The following is a 27,075-nucleotide window of genomic DNA, read 5'->3' on the forward strand; positions in this document are numbered from 1 at the left end:
GGGTTTAATATTTTTCCTAGAACTTTTTTTTTTTTTTTTTTTTTTTTTGCTACCCAAAAAAAGAAAAAAAAAAAAAAAAAAAAAAAAAAAAAAAAAAAAAAAAAAAAAAAAAAAAGAGTCATTTTCCTGGTGCAATGACAGTATAACAGTGAGTACAATCACCTTGAACTTGTCCTTACGAGTACAGACATTGCTAGGTCCAAGGTGGATTTCCACCATCATCTGCTCGTTAGTCCCTAAAAATATCCACAGTAAAGCTCTATTCCCTGTGATGAGGAAGGGACAGGTCCTATGGTGTGCAAAGCTCACGGACAGGCTGCCACCACTGGAGATATCACCTTGTAAAGGTCTCAAAGAGGAGAGTCAGGAACTGGAAGACAGAAGAGTAGCAAAACATCTCAACTAGCCATGAGTCACAGACTCCTAGCCACATGTATCTGAGTAAAGGGAAGCATCCAATTGACATAAAAGCTGATAAAGATCTCACAAAACGGGAAGAAAAAGTAAGAGAGGGAGGCAAAGAGATCAAGTTCAGTGCAGGTGTTTATGTTTTTGATGATAACTTCAAAAGGGAGTTACCTGGATGGAGGTCAGAAGAACACTGAGTAGATGCCAGAGCAGCTCTGAAAGCACTGGTATGTTCTCATATTTTCATACCTGAAAAAGCTCGTATCCCAACCCCCTGCTGGAACTTTTCACTTGAGAAGGGGAAGACTCTTTCTGAACCAAAGAAACCCCCGTGTCATGCACTCCATATTAAAGTATACCCTGCTCTCAGAGGTGTTTCCCAGTTTCAGACTGCAGCAATTTGAGAAGTCCAGAACTTTGCTGTTACCATCCTACATGTGCAAGAGGCACCAGAAGCAGCAACGGACATGGGGCGCAGAGGCAGAGCCATGAGGAGGCAGGTGAGATGAGGCAGCAGTGGCCTTAGGAGATGATGGGGTAAGAAGGAAGTAACCATCAGCAATGCTGCTGGACAAAAACAGAGCAGACCTTCTGTGGAAAAGGAATGTAAAAGGGCTCATTGGGTAGGGTGCAGGCAGCCAATTTAATGTCATAACGTATTGAGTCTACTCAGCACTACTCAGACCCTGTCAATGTGCCAGAGTAATGTCAACTATTTTTGAATCGCTTTACCCAAGACCTCTCCAATTATTGAGGCTTTCCATTGTTGATTATGTTCTACCCCTCCGTTATCCCAGATAACAGCAGAATGAGTCTTTTTAATCATCACACTTTATTTAATCAGGTAGCACTGCTCTATGTCTGGACTTTTTTCCAAGTTGTCTACCTTCCCTTGGCCAGGCAGACTTCAGGCGTGTTCTATATTTGTTCTAGATTTCCAGAAGTCTGGCAGTCCCAGTAGGTCAATCCCACCGCTCACATACGGCGGCTCCATCTGGGCTGCCATATGAGCAGAGACTGTAGATAGGCTCACAGCAATGTGTGCTGCCACCACACTGCACAGACGCGGCCCGTCTGATGCTTCCCGGGCGCCTCGCCGGGGTCAGTCACCGTATGACTACGCTGTAGACCCAACACCTCCTGGAAGCAACAGACAGACCTCCTGCGAGTCAGCCGCACCTGAGAAAAACCATCTGGGACAAACCCATCTTGGATGCCCTCTGTGCCCGCAAACCAGCCATACAACGTGTATGAAGTAGATCCAGTACCTCCTGGAAACACCCAACTTGCATGGTCTATACAGCAAATGAGTATTTATTCTTCCTATGGACCACACACTGAGCCCGTGACTTAGCAAAGTCCCGATAGCCAGGCAGCCTAACTGCTGCCATTAAACCTACAAGGTGCATCTGCGAATTATCTGGATAAGACAATGGGTACATATAAACATACATGAGAAACAAAAAATGTCCACAGTTGTAACCATTCAGCTCTAGGCTGAGAGAGACAGAGACCTTTCTCAATGTTTTCAGATGAGGCACAAGGCACTACTGGGAAAACAAGATGATTCTCCCACTGAGAACTACCCTAAAGAGAGGTGGATGACACTGTGATCTGCTCCATCAAGGGCAGCGAGGTGTTCTCAGCTCTGGATGTTTCTGGAAAGCAAGAACAACCCTTACGAAGGCACCTTGGAGCCATCATGCTCAGGAAGCCTTTGAGCTGGAGGAGGAGAAATGTGATCTCCAGACTGTGAGGAGTGAATCTCACCTCTGTCGGGACTGATCACAGAATCACAGAATCTTCTAGGTTGGAAGGGACCTTAAAGATCATATTGTCCAACCGTCAACCCAACTGACAAAAATAGACACCCGCACAACAAACAAGGAGCATCATCACTAAACCAGACCTCCCAGCACTACATCAACCCATCTTTTGAACACCTCCAGGGATGGTGCCTCAACCACCTCCCTGGGCAGCCCAGTCCAAGGGCTGAGAACCCTTTCAGTGAAAAATTTTTTCCTAATGTCCAGCCTGAACCTCCCCTGGCACAACTTGAGGCCATTTCCTCTCGTCCTGTCGCCTGTGACTTGAGAAAAGAGACCGGCCCCCACCTCTCTACACCCTCCTTTCAGGGAGTTGTAGAGAGCAATAAGGTCTCCCCTCAGCCTCCTCTTCTCCAGGCTGAATAACCCCAGCTCCCTCAGCCTCTCCTCATAAGACTTATTCTCCAGACCCCTCACCATCTTTGTTGCCCTTCTCTGGACCCGCTCCAGCACCTCAATGTCTTTTTTATGGTAGGGGGCCCAAAACTGGACACAGTACTCAAGGTGTTTCCAGCAGGACTAATAACCATCAGTACAGGCTACAAGGAGAACAGTGGCGTGTTATCCAAGAAGTACAGGTACCAGCCCCACCAGCAGCTTTGGCACGGGGGAGTCACCCCCTACACCCTGCTATGACACTTGTGGGCCACGGCAGCAGGTGCTGGGCAGCCACACAGGCTAACAAGTGCTATGTCCTGGAGGTCACATTTTCCATGAACATGCTGTGCTGCAGAAAGGCTCTGGGAATGAGCTTCAGCTTCCTGCAGAGACCAGAGGTGGGTTGGTGGCATCTCCTGAAAGTTCAGAAAGAGATTCTGCAAGGGAAGAATGACAGATTTGGCCAGAGCCAAGAGGGCATCTGCACAGAAACCTCCCAACAGCAAAAGCATGCCTTAAAAATGCTTAAAAATGCATGGCTACTTGTCACAGGGAGCCAAATACAAGGTCCATGGGTAGTCATTGCCTGGGAAGAGAGTACCTCAGACACATGAGAGAGGGGGGACATATCAGTGAGGATATTTCTTGGCTGCCCTCTTCAAATGGAGTCATGACGGATGGTGCTATCTAGAGCAGGCGGAACAGGACAAAGAGGACAGGTTGGTCCTCCTGGGGAAGAGTTGGTCAGTCTGGTCTCTGGTCCAGCCAGCACAGAAGGATGCTCTCAAGGGACTGGAGAGCATGTAGATCTGCATCCAGAATGGTCCAGAATTACCACCAGCATTAGACATGGGTGTGACAGACCTTCTGAGAGCCAGCCTGAAGGATGGGGAAATGCAGGGCCTCCTGGGCAGAGCAAGGACTTCTATGCAGCATCAGTGACTGGAGTGCGACCGCTGCGGGTCAGGGAAGATTTCAAGTCAGCAACATCTTCTGGATAATCGAAGCTGAGATGGCATCTGACTCAGAATTAGATCAGTCTCACACTGAAGACTGGAGGAGGAGTGGGAGGGAGCCAGGAGGCCAGAAACCTGATCAATTTTTACAAGACAAACTTTAAATGAAAAGAGAGAGAGAGCAAATCAAATAAAATGAGGATAAGAAGAAAGCCTTGAGAGAGTAGGTAAATAAATAAATTTTAAAAAAGAGAATTCATCAGGCAAATGAAAGCTGCTCTTGGCAAGCAGACTGCCCCAGGCCTGGAGCAGGAACCTCCGGTGCCCACAGAAGTGGCACATGGGAAAAGGGGACACATGTCCCCTGTGGGGCAGCAAGGCTGGGGTACTGCTCCCCCGGGACACGCACCCCCCTGAGAGCCTGCCCACACTCAGCCTCCCAGAAAAACAACCACCAGCCTCTTACAGTGACAGAAAATCATTCATGGCCAGATAGACTTCTCATGGTCTGCAGTCTTCTACTCCAGCAACGGGAAGCCCAGAGTTCAAACATGTTATGACTGATAAGAGAAGCTGAATAAAGCAGTAATCTACCCAGAGAAAACTTTTGATCGGTCACAAAGAAGAAAAGGCAGAGGTCTGTCCTCGGTCCATCACAGTGGACACAGCTGCAGACAGCAAAGCAGAAGAGGCAAGAAGGCAGGAGCTTTGCAGGGACGGGGGAACGTGTCCTTCCTGAACGGCGCAGAGACCTCCCAGCTGTGGCAGAGGAGGACAGCAGGCAGCATCTGCTTAGTCATTAATGTTCAAATAGGCAAGTGCTCATAAGTTACAGAAAGCCTTGGAAAAACGAGTGGAGAAACTTCCCATACCCTCTAAAATACTGGGTCCTGGGAAATCAGAGAAATTCCAGGGAACAGGAGGACTATCAGTACTTTTAAACACTTATAATTATCAAAAGCACAGACTTCAGAAACCACAGGGCGAGCTGCCTGGCATCGGTCCCAGTGTCACCTCACTCACAACATCTAGTTTGCTTTGTAAAATCTTCACAGGGGCCCTGTATGGTACATTAAGAACACTGACATGTATTTAGCATTTAGAATGCTTTTCTGAGTTATTTCCTCCTGCGTACTTTATGCCAGTTTTGACACCAAAGACTCTAATCAGATTTTACTCGTTTTACTGATAATTTCCCTAGTTTTGGGAAAGTAAATCTTGTTAAAAGAAAAAAGCATAATACATAAAGTCTGATTGACAAGTTTATGAGTCTGGCTGACAGAAGCAGAGACATCTGAAATGGGGAAGATGAAACTCAGTAAGGTCTAGTACAAACCGTTACACTTGGAATGGAGAAACCAAGTGCCTAAAACTAAGGTGCCTGAACAACTGGGTGGGCATTGTACAGCACAAAACAACACATGGTAACAGCAGTAACCCCAAACTAAACACAAGACAAGAAAACACTGACATTGCATAAAGACAAATTTAATTCTGGGAGGTACTGACAAGATGGCGAGGATCCATCTGGACTGGTCTGCTTGGGACACGGGTCTTCAAGGAGGAGGTGAACAAACTGAAATCAGTGAGTTGGAAAAAACACTTGGAAATCTTGACCACCAAGGACAGACTGACAGAAGTGGGTTTGCTCACCTCAAATCTTAAAAGAGTATCACAAAAAAGCTGGTGATGGATTATCCCACCAGTCCACTGCTGGAAGGACAAATATGCTTACGTTGCAAGAAAAATTGATTAAAATCCAAGAACAAATTTCTGATTTTCTCAGTGCAGAGGAGGACTGAGAAAAACCTACTTCGACTGAATGGAGCATTTTCTTCAGCTGACAGTTTTTAAGTAAATTTGACAAACGTTTCCAGGGCTGATTGCCTACTCAGAGTAACTAGAAAAAGTGGTACCTTGACCTCCATACAAGGCATTTGTGCCTGGAAATGTAGAATACAACACATATACCTTTTTCTGTGAAAGGTATCTAAATATCTAGATTATATATATGAATATATATATGTGTGTGTATAATTTGCTATATACAATTTATCTTGCTCAAACTGTATTTGTTAATACAGAGAGACCACCAAGCAGGACGTTACTCAACGGTACCGCTCAGGTTCCTGGCCTAAACCTCCCATGTGCGAGCAACGGCCACCGAGCCCAAGGTATTAATGCCAAGGGTAAAGCTGAAGGTGCGTGGTCTGGTGGGACAACAGGGCTGTGAGTAAGGGCAACCTGTCAGAAAGTAGGGAAAAACTTCAGCATAAACTCTCTGAATGATACTGAACCATAAAGACTAACTGAAAGTATCAATTAGGAATCTGTGCGAATTCAGCAATGAGCTCCACCTGCCGCAGTGGCAGGAGCTGTGAAGAAGTTCTGGGTCACTCCTGGAGCCGAGGTCAAGAAAAACATAGGGACAAAGGAATAGTTGCATGATGGACACAAAGGTGATCCAGTAGCCATAAAAGCCTTTAAAATATGAAAGTTAAAAGAGATCAAGCTATTGTCCTTCTCAATGGAGATGGTGACCACTGTGTGTAGGAGTTAAGGTGTGGGGAAGAAGTCCAACTTGCAAGGGTTTGCAACAGCTGCAACACACACGAGGGCTAACAACAGGATGGTTAAACCAGGCAGAGTAACACTGAGGTAAGAGATGATTTCTAGCAGTAGAGATAATGAAACAACTCACGAAGTGAGGGGGCAGACTCCACCGCGCGGTGGGTAGACCTGGAAGCCCCACGGGGCCCAGAGCTGTGTACCCATCCCACCCTGGGATGCGGGGAAATGGTTTGCCTGCACCCTCCCATTGGTGCCCCCAAAACCCCATTTCCAGCCCTGGATCAAGACCAAGCTTGCACTCCAGAGAATTAATTTCAGGAAGAAGAGGAGGAGGCCACTTAACCTGTAACTCCCAATAGGCCTAAGGAGACACAACAACTGAAGAACAGGAGAAGCCACCCCTACCCGAGCCAGGCCTGCCATGTATTGGGCACATGAGAAAAGCTTCTCCATCTGGTGGTGGGGACAGTCCCCCCGTGGCCAAACCCAGAGACACCAATCTCACCCCTGGAAAACATCAACACTCTAAAAGGAGCAAACAGGCCTTGCAGTCACTAATAGCTTATTTTCTTTGGAAACTGCACTTTTAAAATCTGGATTATGAGCAAGTTTTAACTATTCTAAGTATAAGAAGGGTTAGAAGAAGATGGGTTACTGTGTTACCTGATCAAAGGTCAGCAAAGAGCCTGAGCAGAGATGATTGATTTCTCAGAAGTCCCAAACTTTAATTAATTGTATGTTAGAAGTTAACAATCATGCTTTTAAATGCTGAGTTTCCCCCCTCAGACAGCAGAGGCAGTAAATCTGAGAAAGATGTGTTGCATTTTTAAAACATAACAGGTTGAATAACCACTTCGAGTGCCAACAGGAACTCCACACCTCCATAAATTACTGTAATTTCTAATATAGTAGAGGCAGAGAGCAGAATCAGTAGCTCTGCACACACCGACAAAGCCCACAGCCCTGACTGTCCAATGTGTGACAAGAGAGAACAGATGGAGGAGGACAAGGTGACTGTTGTAGCGACAACAAGAAAAATATGGAGCTTATTAATAAAAATAATTCTATAGACACCCTCATATCAGCTAAATTTTTTGGCGTGAGTTAGGACTAAGCCTTTAAAACATGGCAAAGAGCAGATGTTGTTCCTGCACTTCACACACGTTGAGTTCCGATGGGAGCTCCCAGCTGAGCCGCTAAACCGCAAAACATCTACCACCTCCATCACCTCCTTCCAAGTGTCCTTAGCACTGAGCACTAATAACCTACGTAAGTAGAATTAAATCTGTGAATTTCTATGACATCACAAGATATGATGCCATTAATAACTTTGAAATCCAAGCACTGTCAGCTAGAATTGCAGTTCAATTAGAAAAATTACAGTTAACTGAAGATATTCTTTAACAAAATCCCTCCATTTGAGAATATTCTGTTGCCCGGGCAACATGACTGCAAATTGGAGAGTTCAGACCATGATGTCTATTTTAAAGCATAAGATACAAATCTTTGAAGAAAATACATCTAACAACCTGTTTGTATCGTACCAGAAAGCTGATACCAATAGTGTGTTAAGATAACATCAAAGTGTAACTCTCTAAGGGCTTAAGGAGAGCCACTCTCAGCACTGAACGGCCGGATTATACACGAGGCAGACGCAGGAGAGGTTGAGAAAGGCTGAGGTACAAGGCAGGACCCAGCCAGGGGGTGTGCGGAGCCCGGGGGGACAGCAGGGGAGCCAAGGGACCACATCGGGGGGGCAGGGCAGCATTGGTGCCACCGGTGCTGGGGGTTCACTGGAGCTTTTTCCTCCAGTCACTGCCATCACGCAGCATGTATCCCCGGATCAGCAGATTGGCTGCACCTCAAATCTGACACACAGAATTTGGGACATAACCTGCCTTTCTGCCTGGCTCTGCACACGATTTATGAATTGCCTTTACTTTTTGACAAAGAGCCAGAGATGTGCAGACCACGAGCAGAGTCACACTGCCAAAACCCTGCCAGCAGCCATGGTGGGTGCCATGCTGTATGCTGCTGGAGAGGGCACAGCAAAGGGTTGCAAAGATGACGAGGGGCCTGGAGCATCTCTCCTACGAGGAGAAGCTGAGGGACTTGGGTGTGTTTAGTGTGGAGAAGAGCAGAGTGAGGGGGGGATCTGATCAACACCTCTAAATACTTTAAGGGTGGGTGTCAGGAGGATGGGGCCAGGCTTTTTCCAGTGGTGCCCAGGGACAGGACAAGAGAAAACGGGCACAAACTTGAATGTAAGAAGTTCCATCTCACCATGAGGAGGAACTTGTTTGGTGTGAGGGTGGCAGAGCACTGGAATAGGCTGCCCAGAGAGGTGGTGGAGTCTCCTTCTCTGGAGACATTCAAAACCCGCCTGGACACGTTCCTGTGGGACCTGCTCTGGGTGGACCTGCTTTGGCAGGGGGGTTGGAGGAGATGATCTCCAGAGGTCCTTTTCAACCCCGTATCATTCTGTGATTCAACCCCCTATCATTCAGTAGGAAGCTGGGATCATCCGCGACAGTTCTCAGATGCCTGGAAACAAAGAGAAGTTCCAACCAGCTTCAATGGCGCAGCGTGAGGAGAGGAACATCACCCTATGGATCAGGCAAATTAATTCTATCATCCAGAAAAACGCCAGGCAAAGCAGAGATAATCAACAACAGCACTTTGTAAAGAGCAAACCAAACTGAAGGGCTCTGAGGTACTTCTAGGAGAGGGCAGCAGCCAGGCTTGGTGACCAGCAGTGAAACTGAAGATATCACATAGCCATTTTCTGCAAAAAAATTGACAGCCTTGTATGACATTCTCAGAAACAACAGAAATTAAATCTAGCTGAAACTCCTGCCAAGTGATGAAAAACTGATCAGAAAACTAATTCATGACTAACTGTCAGACTAAAAATGTATGCTAAATGGATTTCACAGGACCCTACCCCAGGTTCAGTAGTATTCAATTTTTTCATTAGCAGCCTGGATGATGGAGTGCAGAATATTAAATTCTTAGATGAGACCAGGCTGGAAGGAGCTGCAAAGTCATTAGAGGATTAGAATTGAAATGGTTGTTGGAGACTCAAGAAATGGGCTGGGGCGGGGGGAAAGGGGTGGCAGGAAGATTTAGTCAATAGAGACAAACATAATGGCAGTTCGTGTACAGGGATCACAGACGATGGAGCCGGCCCCTCCTGCGAGGGGTGCTCAGAGCAGGAGGCAGTGGGGAAGGTCTGTCTGGGCACAAGGAAGAGGCTCCTCAGCAGGAGAAGCGCTGAGTGCAGGAACGAGCCCAAGGTGGGAGCTCTCCAGGCAGGGGGGCTTGATGAGCCTGGCTGGGATGGACCTGAGCACCCTCCACATCCCTGGGACCGTCCCGTCGGAGCGGGAGGGATGGAGGAGAGACACCCCGGGTCTCCCCGGCCCGGATGGCTCAGAGCCTGCAGCACTGGGCACAAACGCCAGCTCGGAGACAGCAGGCAGCAGCCCTGCCGAAGATCTGAGGATTGCAGGATCACAAGCTGAAAATGAGTCAACAAAGTCACGCTGTGGCAGAAAAGGGAAAACATACCAGGATTTACAATTAGCAGCCTCACCTCTAACACATGTGATGTAAACCCTCTGCTTGGTGCAGAACAGGTTGGGTTTCAGCTGGAGAAGGCTACTTTTAGGAACAGAGTTAAATGAAAGATACAGAGAGAATCCAGAGTAAATCAATAGTAATGATCAGATTAGGCTTTCAAGGTCTCTGCAGGGAGCCCTGTGTGCCCTGGGATATTCAGCCCAGAGAATAGAAGATGGGGTGGGGAAGGGGTGATCCGACTGTAAAAACAGAAAGAGGGCAGCTGCAGCGAGGACAAAAATAATCTGTTCTCAATAACCATGGAATAGTAATGGACTTAAAATTCAATAAGAAAGACTCAGGTTGGGTGTCAGAAAAGGCTCTCTGAGAGCGCAGGTGGCTCAGGGGGCAGGACCAGGCACCCCGGGGGGCTGCAGGAGCACAGGGGTGTCACCATCAGCTTTTGGAAATGCCAGTCATAGAAATGTCAGACAGAGCTGATCCTGGGGTGGGGGGCAGGAGAGCCCAAAAAATCCTCTCCAGGTCCCTTTGCAGTCCTAGCTTTGGACTGTCTTCTCCCGCAGGCCAAGGGGAGCACAGGGAAGGTTGTCAGCCCCGGTCGTGGGGAGGTGTTCGGCATGGTCTCCCACAGCATCCTAATTGCCAAAGGGGACAGGGATGGCCTGGGCAGGAGGATGGCAAGGTAGGTGCAAAGCTGTCTGGGCCACCAGGCTCAAAGGGTGGGGATGGGCCGTGCGGAGTCCAGCTGGTGGCTGGGTACGAGCCCATTCCTCGGGGATGGACACAGGGGCCGATACCATTGGGTGTCATCATTGACTGCTGGGACAATGGAGGGAGATCCCTGTCACCAACCTGAGGAGCAGCTGAGAGCAGGGCTGCTCACCCACAGGACCTCCCCATGATGAAGAAAGGGACCAATGGGGACTGGTGGGGCTCAGCCACAACCAGGGCCAGGTCCTGCCCATGGGCTGCAGCAGGACGGGGCAAACAGCTTCCCCGAAACGGCCTGAGGGGTCCCAGGGCCTCTTAGATCCAGCTCCAGCCAGCACACCCCCTGCCCTGCATCTGACCATCATCAGCCAGCAACAACCCTGAGCACCTCCTGGGCTACAAGTACCCCCAGCTCAGACAATGAATTCCTTACATCAAGCTAAACATCTGTCCAAAGTGTTCATAGTCAACTTAAAGGATGACTAGATTTAGATTAGAACTAAGGAAGAGATTTTTTTTTTTTTTTTTTTTACAATGAAGGGGGTGAGAGCCTGGCCCAGGTTGCCCAGAGAAGCTATGGCTGCCCCATCCCTGGAGGGGTTCAAGGCCAGGTTGCACGGGGCTTGGAGCAAAGTGGTCTAGTTGAAGATGTCCCTGCTCATGGCAGGGCGTTGGACTGAATGGCCTTTAAAGGCCTTTTCAAGTCAAACCATTCTATGATCCTATGACTAAAACCTCTGGTACATGCTTGAGTTTCATGACCAAGGCCAGTATTGTCAGTTAGAGACACCAGCATGAGTGACTGGGTACACCACAGCCAGAGCAGCTCTACATCTATCTACAAAGCCTGTACGAGTCATAACAAGAAACTTTGTTCCCATATAGCATGATTATGTACTAAAGAAAACCACCAAAACAACCCATCAACACAAAGATGTGTTCAGAAGAATTTAACCTGGGGAGAGGGGAGGATAAAAAAACCACCACACAAAAATACAGAAATCAAAAGGACAAATAACTTTTTGGCAGAAAAGCAGCAGTTCTGATTGTTAAAGTTCAGTGGAATTAGAAGAAATTGGAAGCAACTCCTTGCATACTGTTTTTATATTCTGCATATGATAATCCTGTATAAATGGAAAAGTTCAACCATGAGTATAATGAGGACAAAGAAATTTGTACAAATTTGACATTTACTGATCATTAAGAAACTTGTCTGCACTTCTGAAGCCTACATCAGACATGTTTGTGATGAGCCAACAGAAGTGATCCCATAGCTCCACTGGCACACAAGTTCGATGGGAAAGAAATCACCTTCTATGTTTAGTTTCAGCTCGATACCAGTCACCTGCTCATGTACACAAGCAAACCTTTAGAAAATTATAACTTTTTTTTTTCAAATAAATAACACTGGATTATTATCTCTTGATAATTAAAACTTGCAGTGCTGAGTTCATGCTTCGATAGGTCCTTATAGCCATCCTTACTGGCTCTAAACGCTCATGCATTTATAATAATTTTTCAGTGTATGCTTTGGATAAGTAAACGGGCCAAAGCAGAGGGGAAATTAAATAGAGCCAAATGGTTTCCAATAGTCTTTCTTACATGGCATGATTTGGTACTATGAGCAGCACTTGGGCACCATCGTCCCTGATGGCCACAGTCCGGACGTCAGAAACATCGCTGAGGAGACAAGGGAAAAGTCACCTTTGACTTTTGGCCAAGCACTGAGATTTGTGGAAGACAAGAAGAGAAGCCTCCATCCAGAAAAGGCACGTCAAAGGCGCTATCTTCCATTTGGATGGTTCCAATGGAACCACCTTCCATTACTGCTGGGAAAGGAAGACTGCAAGAACACATGCAGAATGAAGACGACTTAAGCCCATGTAAACACAACTGTGAACTAGAAACACCCCAATACCCATTTGTCTCCCTTTGAACTACCGATTACTGCGGCAGCAGCAGATCTCCAGTCCCACACAAGGCAGACTGTTGAGAGACAGGAGTGGCACAGATCACCCGACCTCTTTGATATGGAGGTGTGAAAACCAGTAGTTATCTCAGAGGACACAGGGAAGCAAGATAGATGGAGCCTTCCATGTCTCATCTTTATCTGGGCAGAAATTAGGCCACTGCACTATGGACACTTAGACAGCTCGATGGGGAAAACTAGTTGGATGGTTGGGCTCAGAGTGGTTGTTAGTGGATCATTCTCTGCCCAATGGCCAGTGACAGGTGGACACCACACAGATCAAGTTTGCAGGTAACACCAAACTGGGGGGAATGGTCAATATCCACAAGGGCAGGGCTGCCACCCAGATGGACCTGGACAGGCTGGAGGAACAGGTCAGGAGGACCCCCATGAAACTGAACAAGGACAAATGCAAAGTCCTGTGTCTGGGAGAGAAGCCACTTTGGCAGTGACACAAACTGGGAAGCGGTGCAGCAGAAAAGGTCCTGGAGGTCTTGGCAGATAGCAAGCTGGATTAGAGCCATGGGGACAGTGACTTTGGCAAGAGCAGAGGGTATCTCCTTCCCTCTCACACCCTTGTTAAGGAAGACCCCATAAAACCACTTCTCATCTGCTGGATGTCAAACCCCAGTGTGACACAGGAAGGCTGTTTCATATAGTCTGTCTGCACCACCAGGTGTGGATCATCATTCTGATGAAGTTCAGCTTGCAAAGGTAAATTATTTCATTTCCAAGTCAAATTGTGTGATTTGCATGCTCAGGGAGGGACATGGTCATTCACAGAATTTGAAAGGTCTTCTCTTCTGCCATCACTCTGTCAACCTGACATTGAGGAAAGGAAAAGAGAAACCCAAAGCACCGCAGCTGAACAGAAGTGAGCACTTCATACTTTCGTGAACACCACAAGAAAGCGTAGACAAGCTGACCTGGGGGACTCTGAGCTGTCAATAGTCCCATGCAAGAGCAAGACTGAAGTAGTGAGCGTGGGTAACCTTATCACAACATAAAAACGCACCTCTTAAAGGACAAGACTTATAGACAAGTCTTCACCCTCCTAAGGGACAGAACATTGCCAAACATTTCCATCCTAACTTAAACTTATGGATACAGGATTTCAGCTCCCTGGGATCACAGAATCTTAGTGGTTGGAAGGGACCTCTGAGATAATCGAGTCCAACCACAAAAAAAAAAAAACAAACCAAAACCCCAACCAAACAAATACAAAATCCACCACACCAAACGCCCACCAAAAACCCCGCACCCACCAACTAACCCCCACACTCAACACCTCACCATAAACCAATAACCTTGGGCACTAGAGCATGCCCTGAAGAGCCTTGTCTACACGCTTCTTAAATCCCTCCCGGGATGGTGACTCCACCACCTCCCTGGGCAGGCTGTTCCAGGGCCTGACCACCCTCTCAGGAAAATCATTCTTTCTAATATCTAATCTAAATCTCCCCTGCCCCAACTTCAGACCATTTCCTCTGGTCTTGTCGTTCGTCCTTTGGGAGAAGAGGCCAACCCCTGCCTCTCTACACCCTCCTTTCAGGGAGCTGTAGAGGGCAATGAGGTCTCCCCTCAGCCTCCTCTTCTCCAAACTAAACATGCCCAGTTCCCTCAGCCTCTCCTCATAGGACTTGTTCTCCAGGCCCCTCACCAGCTTGGTGGCTCTCCAGGGTGGGAGGGAGGACACCACTAACTGACTCAGCCACCACTCACAGTCTTTGCACAACTGCCTTCTCATGGGCCTCTCCACATGTTCCAGCCCTCTGCTGGGTACCTTCCTGTTGTTTAAAGAGGATGGTGGGTTCACCACATCCACAGCAGCAACTGCTGGTGTTCATGGTCCTGGCTTGAGTCTCTGACCTTCCCATCACAGGCTCACAACCCACCACCTGCTCCAGTGGCCAACACCCCCAAGTCCCATCAGTGACCACCTCAAGGCACATGGGAGGTTTGAGAGATGATGAGTGCTTTGGCAGCACTTTGTTTCTGCTCAAGGATACTGCTAAAGCAGCTGGAAGGGGGAAAAAAAGAAAAAAAAAAAAAAACAACTTTATTTTCATCCAGTAAATTTTGAGTATGCAATATATAACCTGAAAAATGATGTCTTCATCCTTCTGTGAGAACGTATTTGGATGAGGCAGGGGAGCTTTGGGGAGGACTGCACCTGCACAGGGGACTCTCTTAGACAATTTATGGATGAAAAGCCAGCTAAGAAGACATCTGAAGACAGATGTAGGTACAAACCTGGCTTGGGAAAACAAAGGTCAGATTGCCAGAAGCTGGGAAGATACTCTGGGAAAACTCTCGCCCTAAACCTGCCCTGCTCTTCCTCTCCCCCCTGAAACCTGTTAGCAGCCACAAAGAGGTGATGCTGCTCCAGGCCTCCTGCCCCACCACCTCAAGGAACATGCCCCCTTTGCAGCAGGAGGAACTCCATACAGCGGGAGGTAGAACATCACCCCAGGCCATGAGCACCCTGATCTGCCTCAGGGAAGATAACCAAGCAGATTACAGCTTCTCAACCTGCTAAATTACTCCCTGCTATCTCCAGAGTCATCTCAGGCCACTGGCACCAAGCTATCTGATTAACTGCAGCAATCAAATTAACAGGAGGTATGTGCAGTAACCTGACTAAACAGCCGTGCAGCAGCAGAGGTACTTACAGGAGCTGCCAGGGGCCACAGAAGGGCTGGGGTGTCACCCCTCGTCCCGGCTCTGCTCTCTCTGCCAGGTGGGACTCTGCTGCAGGAAGGCAGCACCCCATCACCACGGCCGGGAGAAGGAGACACGGGAGAAAGCACCAGACTTTTCAGGGGACACCAACTTAATGACTTGCTGGAGTCTGGAGCAAGAGACCCGAGCTGGGAGTCGGAGAGTTCCTCTTTGAAAGCTGGGAACTGAAGGCAGAACATCACCAACATCAAATTCTGGTTTAGATTTGCCAGTACACAAACCCATTGGGTCACCAACCACTTTTCAGTCTCTGGAACAGAAGTTTCCAATTGCTCGCACTACATCAAGATGGGAAAGACAAACACTGTTTTTCCCTCATTGAGACCCACTAAGGCTCTGCAGGACACGAGCAGGAGCCGTTTGCCTCCCTCCACCACCCAAAAACGCCCAAAGCACAAAGACTGCCCTTTCTCCATCTCTTGATTCCAAAAGTTCAGCTCATCTCAAAAAGGAGTCAGCAGTTTCCTGCAAAAAGGCCTTTCCTGGAAATAAACATTCTAATATTAAATCCGAGAGCAGCCAGGTGGGACTGCCCTCAACACCCAGAGCAAAGCTCCACAGAGGGCAGCAGTCTCCAAGCAGGACAGACATTGCCTCATGAAGCCCTTTCACAACCCACCTCACGAGGCAGGAGATATCACGGGGCAGACAGAGGAGGGTCTGAGCCACAGTGGATTTGCAGAGAACAGCGCTGCCCACCAAGGGCTGAGCTCAGGCATCCTCCAGCATCCCCTGTGCTTGGCAAGGTCATAGCATCACTCAGAGCAAAGCTGTGGTGGCACCCATGCTCCTGAGAACCCTGCCAGAGCCAGTCCCATCATGGTCCCCAGGCCACCATGGAGGGGAGGACAAGTCTCCCCTTCTCTCCAGGGAGACACCCACACTTCATCACACAAATGACGCTTCCAGATATGACCAGACAACCATCACTTAACAGGAGAATTAACTGGGTGGTGTAAATGTCAAGTTCCTGCACGTGACAAAGCACCAGACTGCCTTTAAGGATGCTCAGTTTGACCTTCAAGGCCCATTTTTCTCCTCAGCCTCCAAGCCAAAACAAAGCACAGCTGGAAAGCAACATCATCTCAGCCTTAATAAAGAAAGTACTTTTAAACAAGATTAAGCTACAAATTCATTTCCTGAAACTACCTGAGTGTTTTCAGTTCCTCACACCGTGCACACAGGTGATTCACAAGTGATTATTTCCAAATGGCTGCCTGATCCCTGTGTACAACCATGGTGAGCACACACACGAGTTCCATGCACTCTTTTAAGGACAATACGCTTAATCTGAATTAAAACCTACTTAACACTTGAATGAAATATGCTCATGCAGAAGAGAGCACCACTGCAGCAGGGGGTTTAGGGAGACCATGGCCAGCAAGCGGTCCGGTTGGGTCAGATGTTCTCCAGCTTCCCCGCGTGCTCCTGGCGTGGGCCGCACAGGGATTTGGTGCCTTTTCAGTGGAGTTGGTCCCTCGGGACACACGAGGGTCACTGGCTGTGCCCACCTCTCCTGCACAGAGGAAGGCTGGTGCAGCACAGCCCAGTGTGGCCAATGTCCTGTCTGCAGAGCATCTGCCCAGCCATTCCCTGCCCACATCCCCCCGGACACGCTGCCGCTCCAACGGCGCCGATCGCATCTGTAACAGAGCTTCTCTCTCTCACAGGGGCCACATGCGATGGCCACAGGGACTGTCCGACCTAAAGCCACTATGAACAACACTGAGGAGAAGTGAGAAGAGCCATACCTAAAGGACTAATAATTAGTGAGCTCATCTGCAGCCACCCGAGCTGGCATATGAGCAAGACGCCGACAGACGCTCTCTGCTCTCAAGGGACACCTGAAGATCAGCATCAGCCGGACACAGAGTCACAGTTCTGAAAGCTCCTCAGGCAAATGACTGCACTTTGGTAAGAGCACAGACAGAACAGAATGGCTATTCCCAGCTCAAAAGCTTTAAAGAAGAGGAGCAAAGCAGACCTTGGGTGGGAAGAGCCCTCCTGCACCCCACACCACAGCCTGCAGTCACTGCCCGCCAGCTGCAAACTTAGGGAAGGAGCCGCACTGCAAAATGACCGAGTTTCCCTTCTCCACCTGCCTTACCCCACGTATTTACTGGAAAGCTGTTCCAGAGTCTCGCTTCTCTTCTAGCTGGAGGGTCTTCTAACTTCCAGTTTAAGTTGATTAACGAGTTTAGGTGCATTGATTTCTGTGGCATCATTGTCCTTTATTTCTAAGGACTCCACTCCTTCTCTAGCATTTACTGCGACATTTCTACAGACAGCAATAACCTCTCCTTCCCATGGATGTCACGCATGACCCAACAAGCCAAGCTCTTGCAGTCTCCCACCATAAGATACCACCTTCACAGCCCTTTCCATGTGCACCACACATTCTCTCCCCTCCCTCCGGCCCCTACAATTAAGCTGGTGCCAGATCAGACACCCTGAACCGATGGGTTTGTTGCCGTGAGCTTTACCCACCACGTGCCCAGGACTCGTGGCATGGGCTGCCCGTGCCAGGGGCCACGAGAGGCTCTGCGGGGGGACAGGGCCCGGCGGTCGCTGCCTCACCTGGAATGCTGTCTGGCTGTTGTAGTTGCGAATGTCTTTGCTCGCCCCACGGAAGAGGAGAACCCGAGCGCAGCTCTCCTGCGAAGGCAAACCAGGGGGGGAAAGGGAAGAGACCAGTTAGCACTGCAGACCTGACAATGAAGAAACAAAGCACATGGTTTGATCACTCTCAGAAAGCCTCCTTTGGCAAGAGCGAGTGAGGAAGGATGCTCAGCCCCTATGAACTGCCCACCCCTGCGCTGACCAAGTCCACCCACCTGCATGTGGCCCTGGGGCACCATGGCCATGCCCCAACGCCAGCCCGGGAGCACAGCTGCGGGCACAGCCGCCACCACACGTTCCCCGGTATTGCTGTTTCCTAAAGCCTTTCATCAGTTTTGTTTCAAACGTTCCATGCTTCTGAATGATGTCAATTCAACGTGTTTATGAGCCCCTGTGCTCTTTAATGCCACTCTGCCCATCCGCCCCAGGGACAGACCCCAGGTACAGGAGCCCCTGATGTGCAGAACGCACCTGGGAGAACCCAAGAGGCCACACATCACCCTCCATGTACCCCGTCCACATTTTTAAAGCATGGACACCTCAAACTGAAAATTCCCTTTATAATCAAAAGCCACATAATACAATGCATAAAAAACTCCAGAAAGGAGCAAAACCTATATAAGAAATCCTTAGATACTGACCTGCACTTCTCAGAAAGAGAACAGGGGGTGTGCAAGATCAGAGAGGGCTCTTCCACCACCTCCATTCCTCCTGAACTGAGGTTAGTGGCCACACAGTAGATAAAGCAGAAACAGTGCCCTGTGTTGCCTGGACAGTCTTCTCCAAAATTCAGAGATCAGCAGTAAGAATTCAGGGACATCTGTGAGAAGGGCAGGACCCCAGTGCCCACACCTTCCCCAAAGCAGAGTGAAAGCCACAGGAAGTGTCCCTTCATAAACACACCCCAGGTGCTGCCTCAATTTAAATGTGATCACCTGGGCCCAATTAGCAACTCTCCACCCAGGCAAACCGCTCCCTCCCAGTCAGGAGCCAGGCTGGCTGCGAAGGAAGAACAGGAACTAGAGGAGAAATTACAGCACTTCAGGCAGTAAATCAGCAAAAACCTCTTGGGAAGGGGAACAGATTAAACCATGGACTCTTCTCTGATCCTGCCTCTTGGGAAATCCAAAATCAGGCTGGTGCTACAAACAGGATCAGCCTTATCCCAGGCCAGAGTGTGGATTCACTTCAGAAGAACCTTTCTGGGTCTGGGCACAGCTGTAGCCATGAGAAGGTGTCCCAGCCCAATGTCGGGCTCTGTCTCAGGCAGGCTGGTGCCTCACCTACACCTTGTTCTCGTGCCCCAAACCACGGATGTACCTGGTTGTAGAGAGCACAGATGTGAAGAGCGGTGTTTCCTGAGGCATTCTGTGCAGTCATATCAGCTCCGTAGAAGAGAAGGTGCTCCAGGTGCTGAACATGGCCATAGCGACATGCCTGCTCAAAACCCAAAAAGGAAAAATGAAATAGAAAATCAAGGAGCAGTAGGAAGATGATAAATCCCTTAAAATCCTCATGCTAGAAAAGCTGAATCAGGCTGGACCTGTAACTGAAAAGTCCCATTAACATGCACGCACACACACTGCTGCTCCTCAGAGCAATATACAACCCAATACTTACTGGAGAAAATACCTCTACATCAATTGCAAATTTGGGATCCACATCATGGTGGTACCAGGGCCTCCTCCAGACTGTTTGTTCTCTCAGTGTAATAATTTGCTGAAAAGAAGCCCTGAAGCACAAGCAGGCAAGGAGGAGGGCAATGGATCTACATCCCTAGTTAACTGCTGTGGTATTTCCCTCTCTGTTTGGTCCATCCTGGGACCAGCAGCCCTCAAAGACCTGCCAAGGGAAGGTAGGATGGGGAAGGGGGATAGTCATATACACTGAATCGAGATCACAGACACACATCTCTTGTTTTTTCATTCTCTGGCTGTACCAGTACTTCTCCACCAGGGCACTGAGAGCTGGGTTGTTTCAGGAGGCCACGGGCCCAAAGACAACCTGTCCTCCCGATGGCCCAAGACTGGGGCAGAGCCAGAGCATCCTCCTTCTCCCAGAGTTTCTCAGTCTTGAAGCAGCTCACATCCCCTAACCCCAGGCCCATGTCTTCCCCATGCAAAATCCACTTAGTGTGTAAAACGGGGACATGTACAACTGTGCTTTGGGCGTTGGACTGAGATCCTACAAGCTAGATGCAATCTGGGGAGGATCCCAGGCACCACTGACTGAGCAGAACAGCCTGAGCGTTGGCCCAGGATGGAGCCAGAGCTGCTCCTGGACCATGTGTGAGTCCTACACACCAGAGCCTGGCCCCTGTGCTGGCCACCCCTGCTGAGCAGGACCTCCACCGCCTGCAGCACCCCAGGGGATGGGACGAGCCTCTCCACCGGCCGCAGGACAGAGGTCACCCCAGCCACATCCCATCCCGCCGTCCATCCCACCTGGTGGATCTCCTGCCAGCCGTTCTCATCCACGCAGCCAAGCCGGGCGTAGTCGTGCAGCAGGAGCTCGCAGCAGTAGGGATCCCCCCCCACCATGGCACTGTGGTACAGGGGTGTCAGCCCCCGGCTGTCCTTGTAGTCCGGGGAGGCACCCAGGTCCAGCAGCGTCTGCAAGAGAAGCGCCTGCCTCACTCTGCAGCTTTGAGTAGCTCCACAGGAGGAAAACCTGCCCCACCAAGGGTCTGGGGACTCTGCGGCCACGGCAGCAGGCAGTGCCCACCCCATCTTCCCCCCAGGGCTCACGTTATCAGTGCCATGCTCTTATAATGGGCTGTGCCCCTGAGAGCAACACACAAGATGCTTTGGCCCAGGGAGGAGAGAACCACATGGCCAGAGGAGGCCATGGAGATGCTGGGAGGGCTGGAGCCCCTCTGCTGGGAGGGGGGGCTGAGAGAGTTGGGGGGGTTCAGCCTGGAGAAGAGAATGTTCTGGGGAGACCTTGGAGCCCCTTCCAGTCCCTCAAGGGGGGGGGCTCCAGGAAAGCTGGGGAGGGACTCTGGATGAGGGAGGGGAGCCCTAGGAGGAGGGGGAAGGGTTTGACCCTGAAAGAGGGGAGATGGAGCTGAGCTGTGGGGAAGAACTTGTTTGGTGGGAGGGTGGTGAGAGCCTGGCCCAGGTTGCCAAGAGAAGCTGTGGCTGCCCCATCCCTGGAGGGGTTCAAGGGCAGGTTGGAGGGGGCTTGGAGCAACCTGGTGTGGTGGGAGGTGTCCCTGCCCAGGGCAGGGGGTGGCACTGGGGAGGCTTTAAGGTCCCTTCCCACCCAAATCCTTCTGTGATTCCAACCCTGCCGTCAGCTGGGACGGGGCGGGAGAGAGCTGGGGCGCAGGGCAGAGGGGAGGGAGAGCCCCCGACTCACCAGCAGCGCCGCGTGGTTGCGGCACCGTACGGCCTTGTGCAGAGCGGTCATTCCCTCCCGCGTCCGGAAATCCAGGTGCGCTCCCCCGTTGCGCAGCGCCTTGATCATGTCGGCGCTGAGCTCCAGCTGGGCGGCCGCCGTCAGGGGACACTCTGCAGAGCCCCAGGAGGCAGATGGGTGAGGACCAGGGGGACACCCACCCCATCCACAGGCACCCCCAGCCTCTCACTCGGCCACGGCTCCCAGCCAGTCTCCAGCACCGCAGGGTGCTCCCCGCTCCCCACCTGGAGGGAGCTGCACCAAACCCCATGTCCGCTCCCAGCCCCGCTCAGACTCTGGCCCTTCCCCCAAACGCCGTGTGGGCGACCAGATGCCCATGGGTTCTCCTGGGTGCGAGCCCCGCAGAGGAGCGGGGCAGGAAAGTGCAGGCAGTTGAAGGAACAGCAGGAACGCTGCTGCTGAGTCCTACCCTGCAGGGAAGCACAAACCTGGACAGACCATTTATACGAAGGGGAGAAGAAGGGGGTGAAAATTGGCATCTTTGTTTAGTTTCTCCCCACAGCCAGGCACAGAGAAGGGGCTGCTGTTGTGGGGGAGAGGCTCAGCTATGCACCCCAGAGCCCCCAGCACCCAGGGAGCTGCCCTGAGCTCCCCGGGGCACGGGCTGTCCCGCAGCCGGTCCCCACTGCCCCCCCTCACCATCAGCAAGCTTCAAACGCGAAATACAGCCCCCCTGCATTTCTGTGACCCCCCCCTCACCTCTGAGGAGCCCAGCTCAGCCCTGCACAAACTCAACAGCTCCCACCAGGAGCAGTCCTGACTCCCAGGAGTGCCGGGGGCGCAGGACTGACTCCCCTTAGGGACATCATTTGAGCAGCCAACAGAAGAACTACGGAAATCCCTTCCAACAGCCCCCCAACACCAAATGCAACCCCACCAGCCCCTGCCACCCCTCTGCTGTTTTTCAGGTGGGAAGAGAACCCCGATACCCATCTGCTGCTCTCTGCTGGCATGTGGAGCTCCAAAATGTGGAAAGGTTCTTCCTCTTCCAACCTCTGCACCCTTCCCTCAGGGACTGATTTCAGCATCCACCTCAGCTCTCCAGAAGTACAACTTGACCCTAGCCCCTGCAGGACCCCAGCATGGTCCCATGCCGACACACGTGAAGGTGGACACACATGAAGGAAGGACCCTTCCTTGAGCAGGGGCCATGCAGTGACACAGGGTGGGGGGCTCTGTCCCACCCCGACCTGAGCTGCAGAGGACCATGGTCACCTGCCCACAGGCTGATGTGAGAGCACAAAGAGGGGAAAAAAAATGTCCTCTGATAGAAAATGAGTAAAACCTCCTTAAGAGACAAAATGTTTTCCCGAACATTTTGATTATTAACTAAATTAAATAAATTTGTTTTCTTTAGAGTGCAGTATTAAAAAAAAAAAGTGCACCTTCTTTCTCAAACAAATCCCTAAGTTTTTCCACCCAAACCCTCCATACCACCAAGCAGCAATGCTGAACTGTGACACTGTGTGAAACAAGATGCCATCAGCTAGAAATACAGTTGTGTATTTTTTAGAAAGGTACCTAATTTGCACATAAATGAAAATCTCTCAATTTAGCAGAAATAACTATTTAAATGAGAATAATAAAATGGTTTGAAATACAACTAAAAAAGATTACGAATATTAATTTGAGAGCATTGCTATTAGCCAAATTTTTAAAGAAGACAGGTAGAGGACAGAGAAGGTCCCATAGCTTTGTGAAAACTCTCTGGGTTTTGTGCTACAAGCCACCAATATTAAAAAAAGGAAGATTACTGAAGGCTGTTGTCAAGAGGATGAAAGGTGGGTTCACCAATAAGAGGAACCAGCAGTAAATGAGAACATTGCAGCTGGGTCTTCTGAGGACCCATTGCCTGCTCAAAACTGTCAATCATTTTTAACAACAATCTGTAGGAAAACAGGAAGTAATCTCTAAGAAATTTCACACACACTCACACACCCTGATCTTGGCAAAGTCAATGGTACAAGGAATAAAACAGCTTCATGCATACATTGCCCAACATCAAACTTCAGCAGAGGGCAGGTGCGATGCTTCACAGCTAGAACATAAGGGATATATTTTAAGCACGAGGGTAATTACCATAGTAACAACATCCCTATTACACGGGAATGTCCATGCGACCAGCACCATCGAGCAAAAGCAGTGGAAACATCTCTGCAGCTCAGCGATAGCTGTGCAGACAAGAGCTTGGTGGAGGGTCTACAACCCTTCTCACACCAGGCGAGAGCAATGCCAGACTCAGCCCAAGAGACGGTGGAAAACGCCACCATTTGTCACAACTGAAGGATGGATACGCTGCTGATGGGGTGCCGGGGAAGGTTCTCCAACACCTCAGTGAGTCGACAGGGACGTGGCTGTGGTTCAGAAGTGCTGGGCGTCAACAGTGGAAGCACAGTCTGCTCTTCCATTGAAGTGGGATGGGGGTTCTGACTCACACACCCACCACACACCGAGGGATACGAAGACCAGGAGACCATGGGTGAGCTCCTAGGGCAGAAGAGCCCTTCTCCTCCTCCCCAACAACAACAAAACCACCCACGGTGCAGCTCCCCAGTGCTCATGGCCCAGCTGTTTAGCTGGGGCCACCTCCAGCCGAAGGCAGAGGGAAGCCAGAGAGGAGACCCCAGTGAAGTTACAGTCTTTAAGCACTACCACTTATCTCCTGTGCAAACACCATTGCTTTAATTTCTTTTGTTATCACTGGCTTTCAGGTACTGTTTTCCTACCATCATTTCTATAAAATCTCTTGCTTATTGATGGTTATTTTGAATTATTTGGAGACCACACACTTGGCCCTTGCAGAGTGATAGAATTCAGGCTGCGCCTACGAACTGAGGCACCTTCACCAGCCCCTGCCCCAGGCACCCGCTGCCATCGCTGCACGAGGAACACGCAGCTCATCACCAGTCTCATTTCAGTCTCTCTGCTTAAATGAGACAAATTTTTCAAAGAGGCACAAGACAGAGATAACAAGGCTTTGAATCTTCCTTTAGTCTCAGTTATTAATATGCCAAATTCAATTTAAAAAATCTATCAGGTTATCTTGAGTCCTGAGGACTGAGGAAGGTCCAAGCAGAGCACTTCGAGATGCACCCAATGAACTGCAGCCAGTAATTTGTTCACTAAATCTAATCTAATCATTATCTAATCTAGGATTTTAGTGATTACGCTCTGTTAATTCTTGGAAACGTGCGTATCCAAATATATGCTTAAGGTAATTAACTAATAAGTGCACAAGATCCGTAGCAGAAAGCAAGAACCAGCAGGACAAGGCCTTGCACGTTGCATGTGTAAGAGCCCGGGCGTGAGGAGGAGCTGGGGTGGGCTCTGCCCGTGGGCTACCAGGGAGCCGGGACCCACAGCCCAGGTTTGAGGGGGGCTCATGAGAAAGGTGGGGACAGAGCATTTAGCAGGGCCTGTCGCGACAGGACAAGGGAAATGGCTTTAAATTAAAAAAGAGAACATTTAGAAAGATGCGTTTTACACTGAGGGTGGTGAGAGCCTGGCCCAGGTTGGCCAGAGAAGCTGTGGCTGCCCCATCCCTGGAGGGGTTCAAGGGCAGGTTGGAGGGGGCTTGGAGCCACCTGGGCTGGTGGGAGGTGTCCCTGCCCAGGGCAGGGGGTGGCACTGGGGGGGCTTTAAGGTCCCTTCCCACCCAAACCCTTCTGTGATTCTAGTTCATTTCTGCTCCACTTAAAGAGTGGTTTCTCTACATTTTTGTCTTGTAGACAGCTTAGGTTGAAAAGCACCGCTAATGATTTAATTGCACAGAAAGCATTCTGGCGGATGCTCAGGGCAGTCACTTCTGTGAAAGCAATTAATCCAAACAAGGCTGTGTTGTGCAATAAAAGACCTGAGCAGAACCAGTCCGAGATCCCTGATCCTGCCAACCGCAGCCGTCTCCGCATCAGGTGTTATCCACACACCCCCAGGAGCCGGCAGCAAAGAGACAACTTGGGAGGACACCACCCTGTCAGGGCTGGGGATGCTCCTCTGCCACAGAAGCAGCAAGCTGAGGAGGCTCCTCACATTTGGGGGTGCCATGAGAACTGAATTCACGTGGCAAGGGAAGGTGAGAAGCCACAGAGAGTGTTCCAACATGAGCAGAAACAACCTCTCCACTCTGATAACTGAGTTTAAAAAAAAAAAAATTTAAAAAATCTGTGTCACTGTGGGACTTTGTCTATCATTTAGGAAAAGGGAGGCTCCTCTGTTCAAGCTGAGATGACAACAGGCGTGATACAAAAGTTTTCATGCAAGCTCTTGAGAGCAGAGTCAGTGTCCACACCGTGTTCCTACACAGACCCACAGCACACAACCACAGAAAACATCTGCCTGTGACAGACATACCTATATGTGGAATCTCATGGTACAGTTTTTTAGCTGTAGGTGAAAACATTGCAAGATGACATTTCATCTCCAATTTCAGTTGAATTAATTTTTCATTATTCTCCAGTTACACATTCAATTCAAACAGATGACACCAGTTGCTTTAAAAAAAAAAAGGTTTAAAGCAACTAGATGAACAAATTTTAAACTGAGAAGGAAATCACAAGCCATTGGAGTTTCAACCAGCATTTCCCCATCTAACCACCGCGGCCAGCTCAGCCAAAGCTCAACCTTTAGCTATGACAACTGAAAGCAACAGAGAATATTTCATGTCTGAAGGTGAGTTATTCAGGTTGTTAATCAAGTAATTGCGCGTGTACCCTGAAGGCCTGATGCCGCAGCCAGCCGGGACGCGGCGTAGCCGGAGAGAGCAGCTCCCTGCGCCTGGGGCAGGGGCTTTGTCCCAGCAGCAAGGGGAGGCTGGGGAGGCGCTGCCACGCACAGCCAATGTTCCTCCCCAATTACCTGCTCCCGCTGAGATTTGTCCTCGCATCGCGCTGGGACCGCAGTCCCTGCTGCTGCACGCAGCCCAGAATTCTTCTGTGTAAATGCAATGATTTCCTCTCACTCTCCTGCTGCTCCCCAGCTGCCACCCCATGTTAAATATTGAGGATTGCCTTTCTCTTTTCTGCATGCTAAACTACCGCTCAGGCTCAGCTCTAATTTTAGAATAACGGTAAGTTCACAAGTATTTTCTTTACACCCTTAAAATGTACCTACAGGAAGCAACTGTGAAATTTTTCTTTTAATCTCTTTCAAAGACCGTTCGTCTCTCCCAGAACACCTTCCCGGGAATCCTGCAGCGCTGAAACGTGAACGGTGCCTAATTGGGCTGGGAGGGCTTAGGAGGTGGCTCCTCTCTGCCCTCTCCCCCTGGCAGGGACAGGGGAGGGGGATGACGTGCTGCCCGTCAGCTGCCCCAGCGCAGATTAGAACCACTCCCAAGCGGCTTAAACGAAGATCCCAGGCTTCATGCTGGAGAAGCTGGGACAAGGCCGTGTCTCCCTGGTGGCTCTGCTGTGGGGATGGCACCACAGAGCACAGGATGTTTTACGGTGAAGCTGGCATTGTTTGAAATCAATTAATTAGATTTACTTCTGCAGAAGAACATCACTCCAAGCAGGGACGTCTGCTCTGTTCAGAATAACGCATGACTATTTATATGCCTCGAAATCCTTCAAGGGTGGGTGTCAGGAGGATGGGGCCAGGCTTTTCCCAGTGGTGCCCAGGGCCAGGCCAAGAGGGAACGGGCACCAACTGGAGCAGGGGAAGCTCCACGGGAACACCATGAGGAGGCCGTTGTTTGGTGTGAGGGTGGCAGAGGCCTGGCAGAGGCTGCCCAGAGAGGTGGTGGAGTCTCCTTCTCTGGAGACATTGCAACCCCCCTGGAGACGTTGCTGTGGGAGCTGCTGTGGGTGCCCCTGCTCTGGCAGGGGGTTGGCCTGGGTGCTCTCCAGAGGTCCCTGCCAACCCCACATCATTCTGGGATTCTGTGACAAGCACA

The 27,075-nt window shown here is 50.0% G+C and overlaps 1 protein-coding gene across 1 annotated transcript in view; it reads right to left on the reverse strand.

Moving 5' to 3' along the window:
- SHANK3 (SH3 and multiple ankyrin repeat domains 3) overlaps positions 1-27,075 on the reverse strand; it is a 323,589-nt gene that overhangs the window by 238,524 nt on the left and 57,990 nt on the right. Inside the window, exons 5-8 of the mRNA XM_014961953.1 lie at positions 21,123-21,274; positions 20,207-20,374; positions 19,083-19,199; positions 17,721-17,798 (exon numbers count right to left, since the gene is read on the reverse strand). Coding sequence (XP_014817439.1) covers positions 17,721-17,798; positions 19,083-19,199; positions 20,207-20,374; positions 21,123-21,274 — 515 coding nt within the window. The remainder of the gene's footprint in view (positions 1-17,720; positions 17,799-19,082; positions 19,200-20,206; positions 20,375-21,122; positions 21,275-27,075) is intronic.

Source organism: Calidris pugnax, unplaced genomic scaffold (genome assembly GCF_001431845.1).
Source record: "Calidris pugnax isolate Ruff unplaced genomic scaffold, ASM143184v1 scaffold459, whole genome shotgun sequence".
NCBI classification, from domain to species: Eukaryota; Metazoa; Chordata; class Aves; order Charadriiformes; family Scolopacidae; genus Calidris; species Calidris pugnax.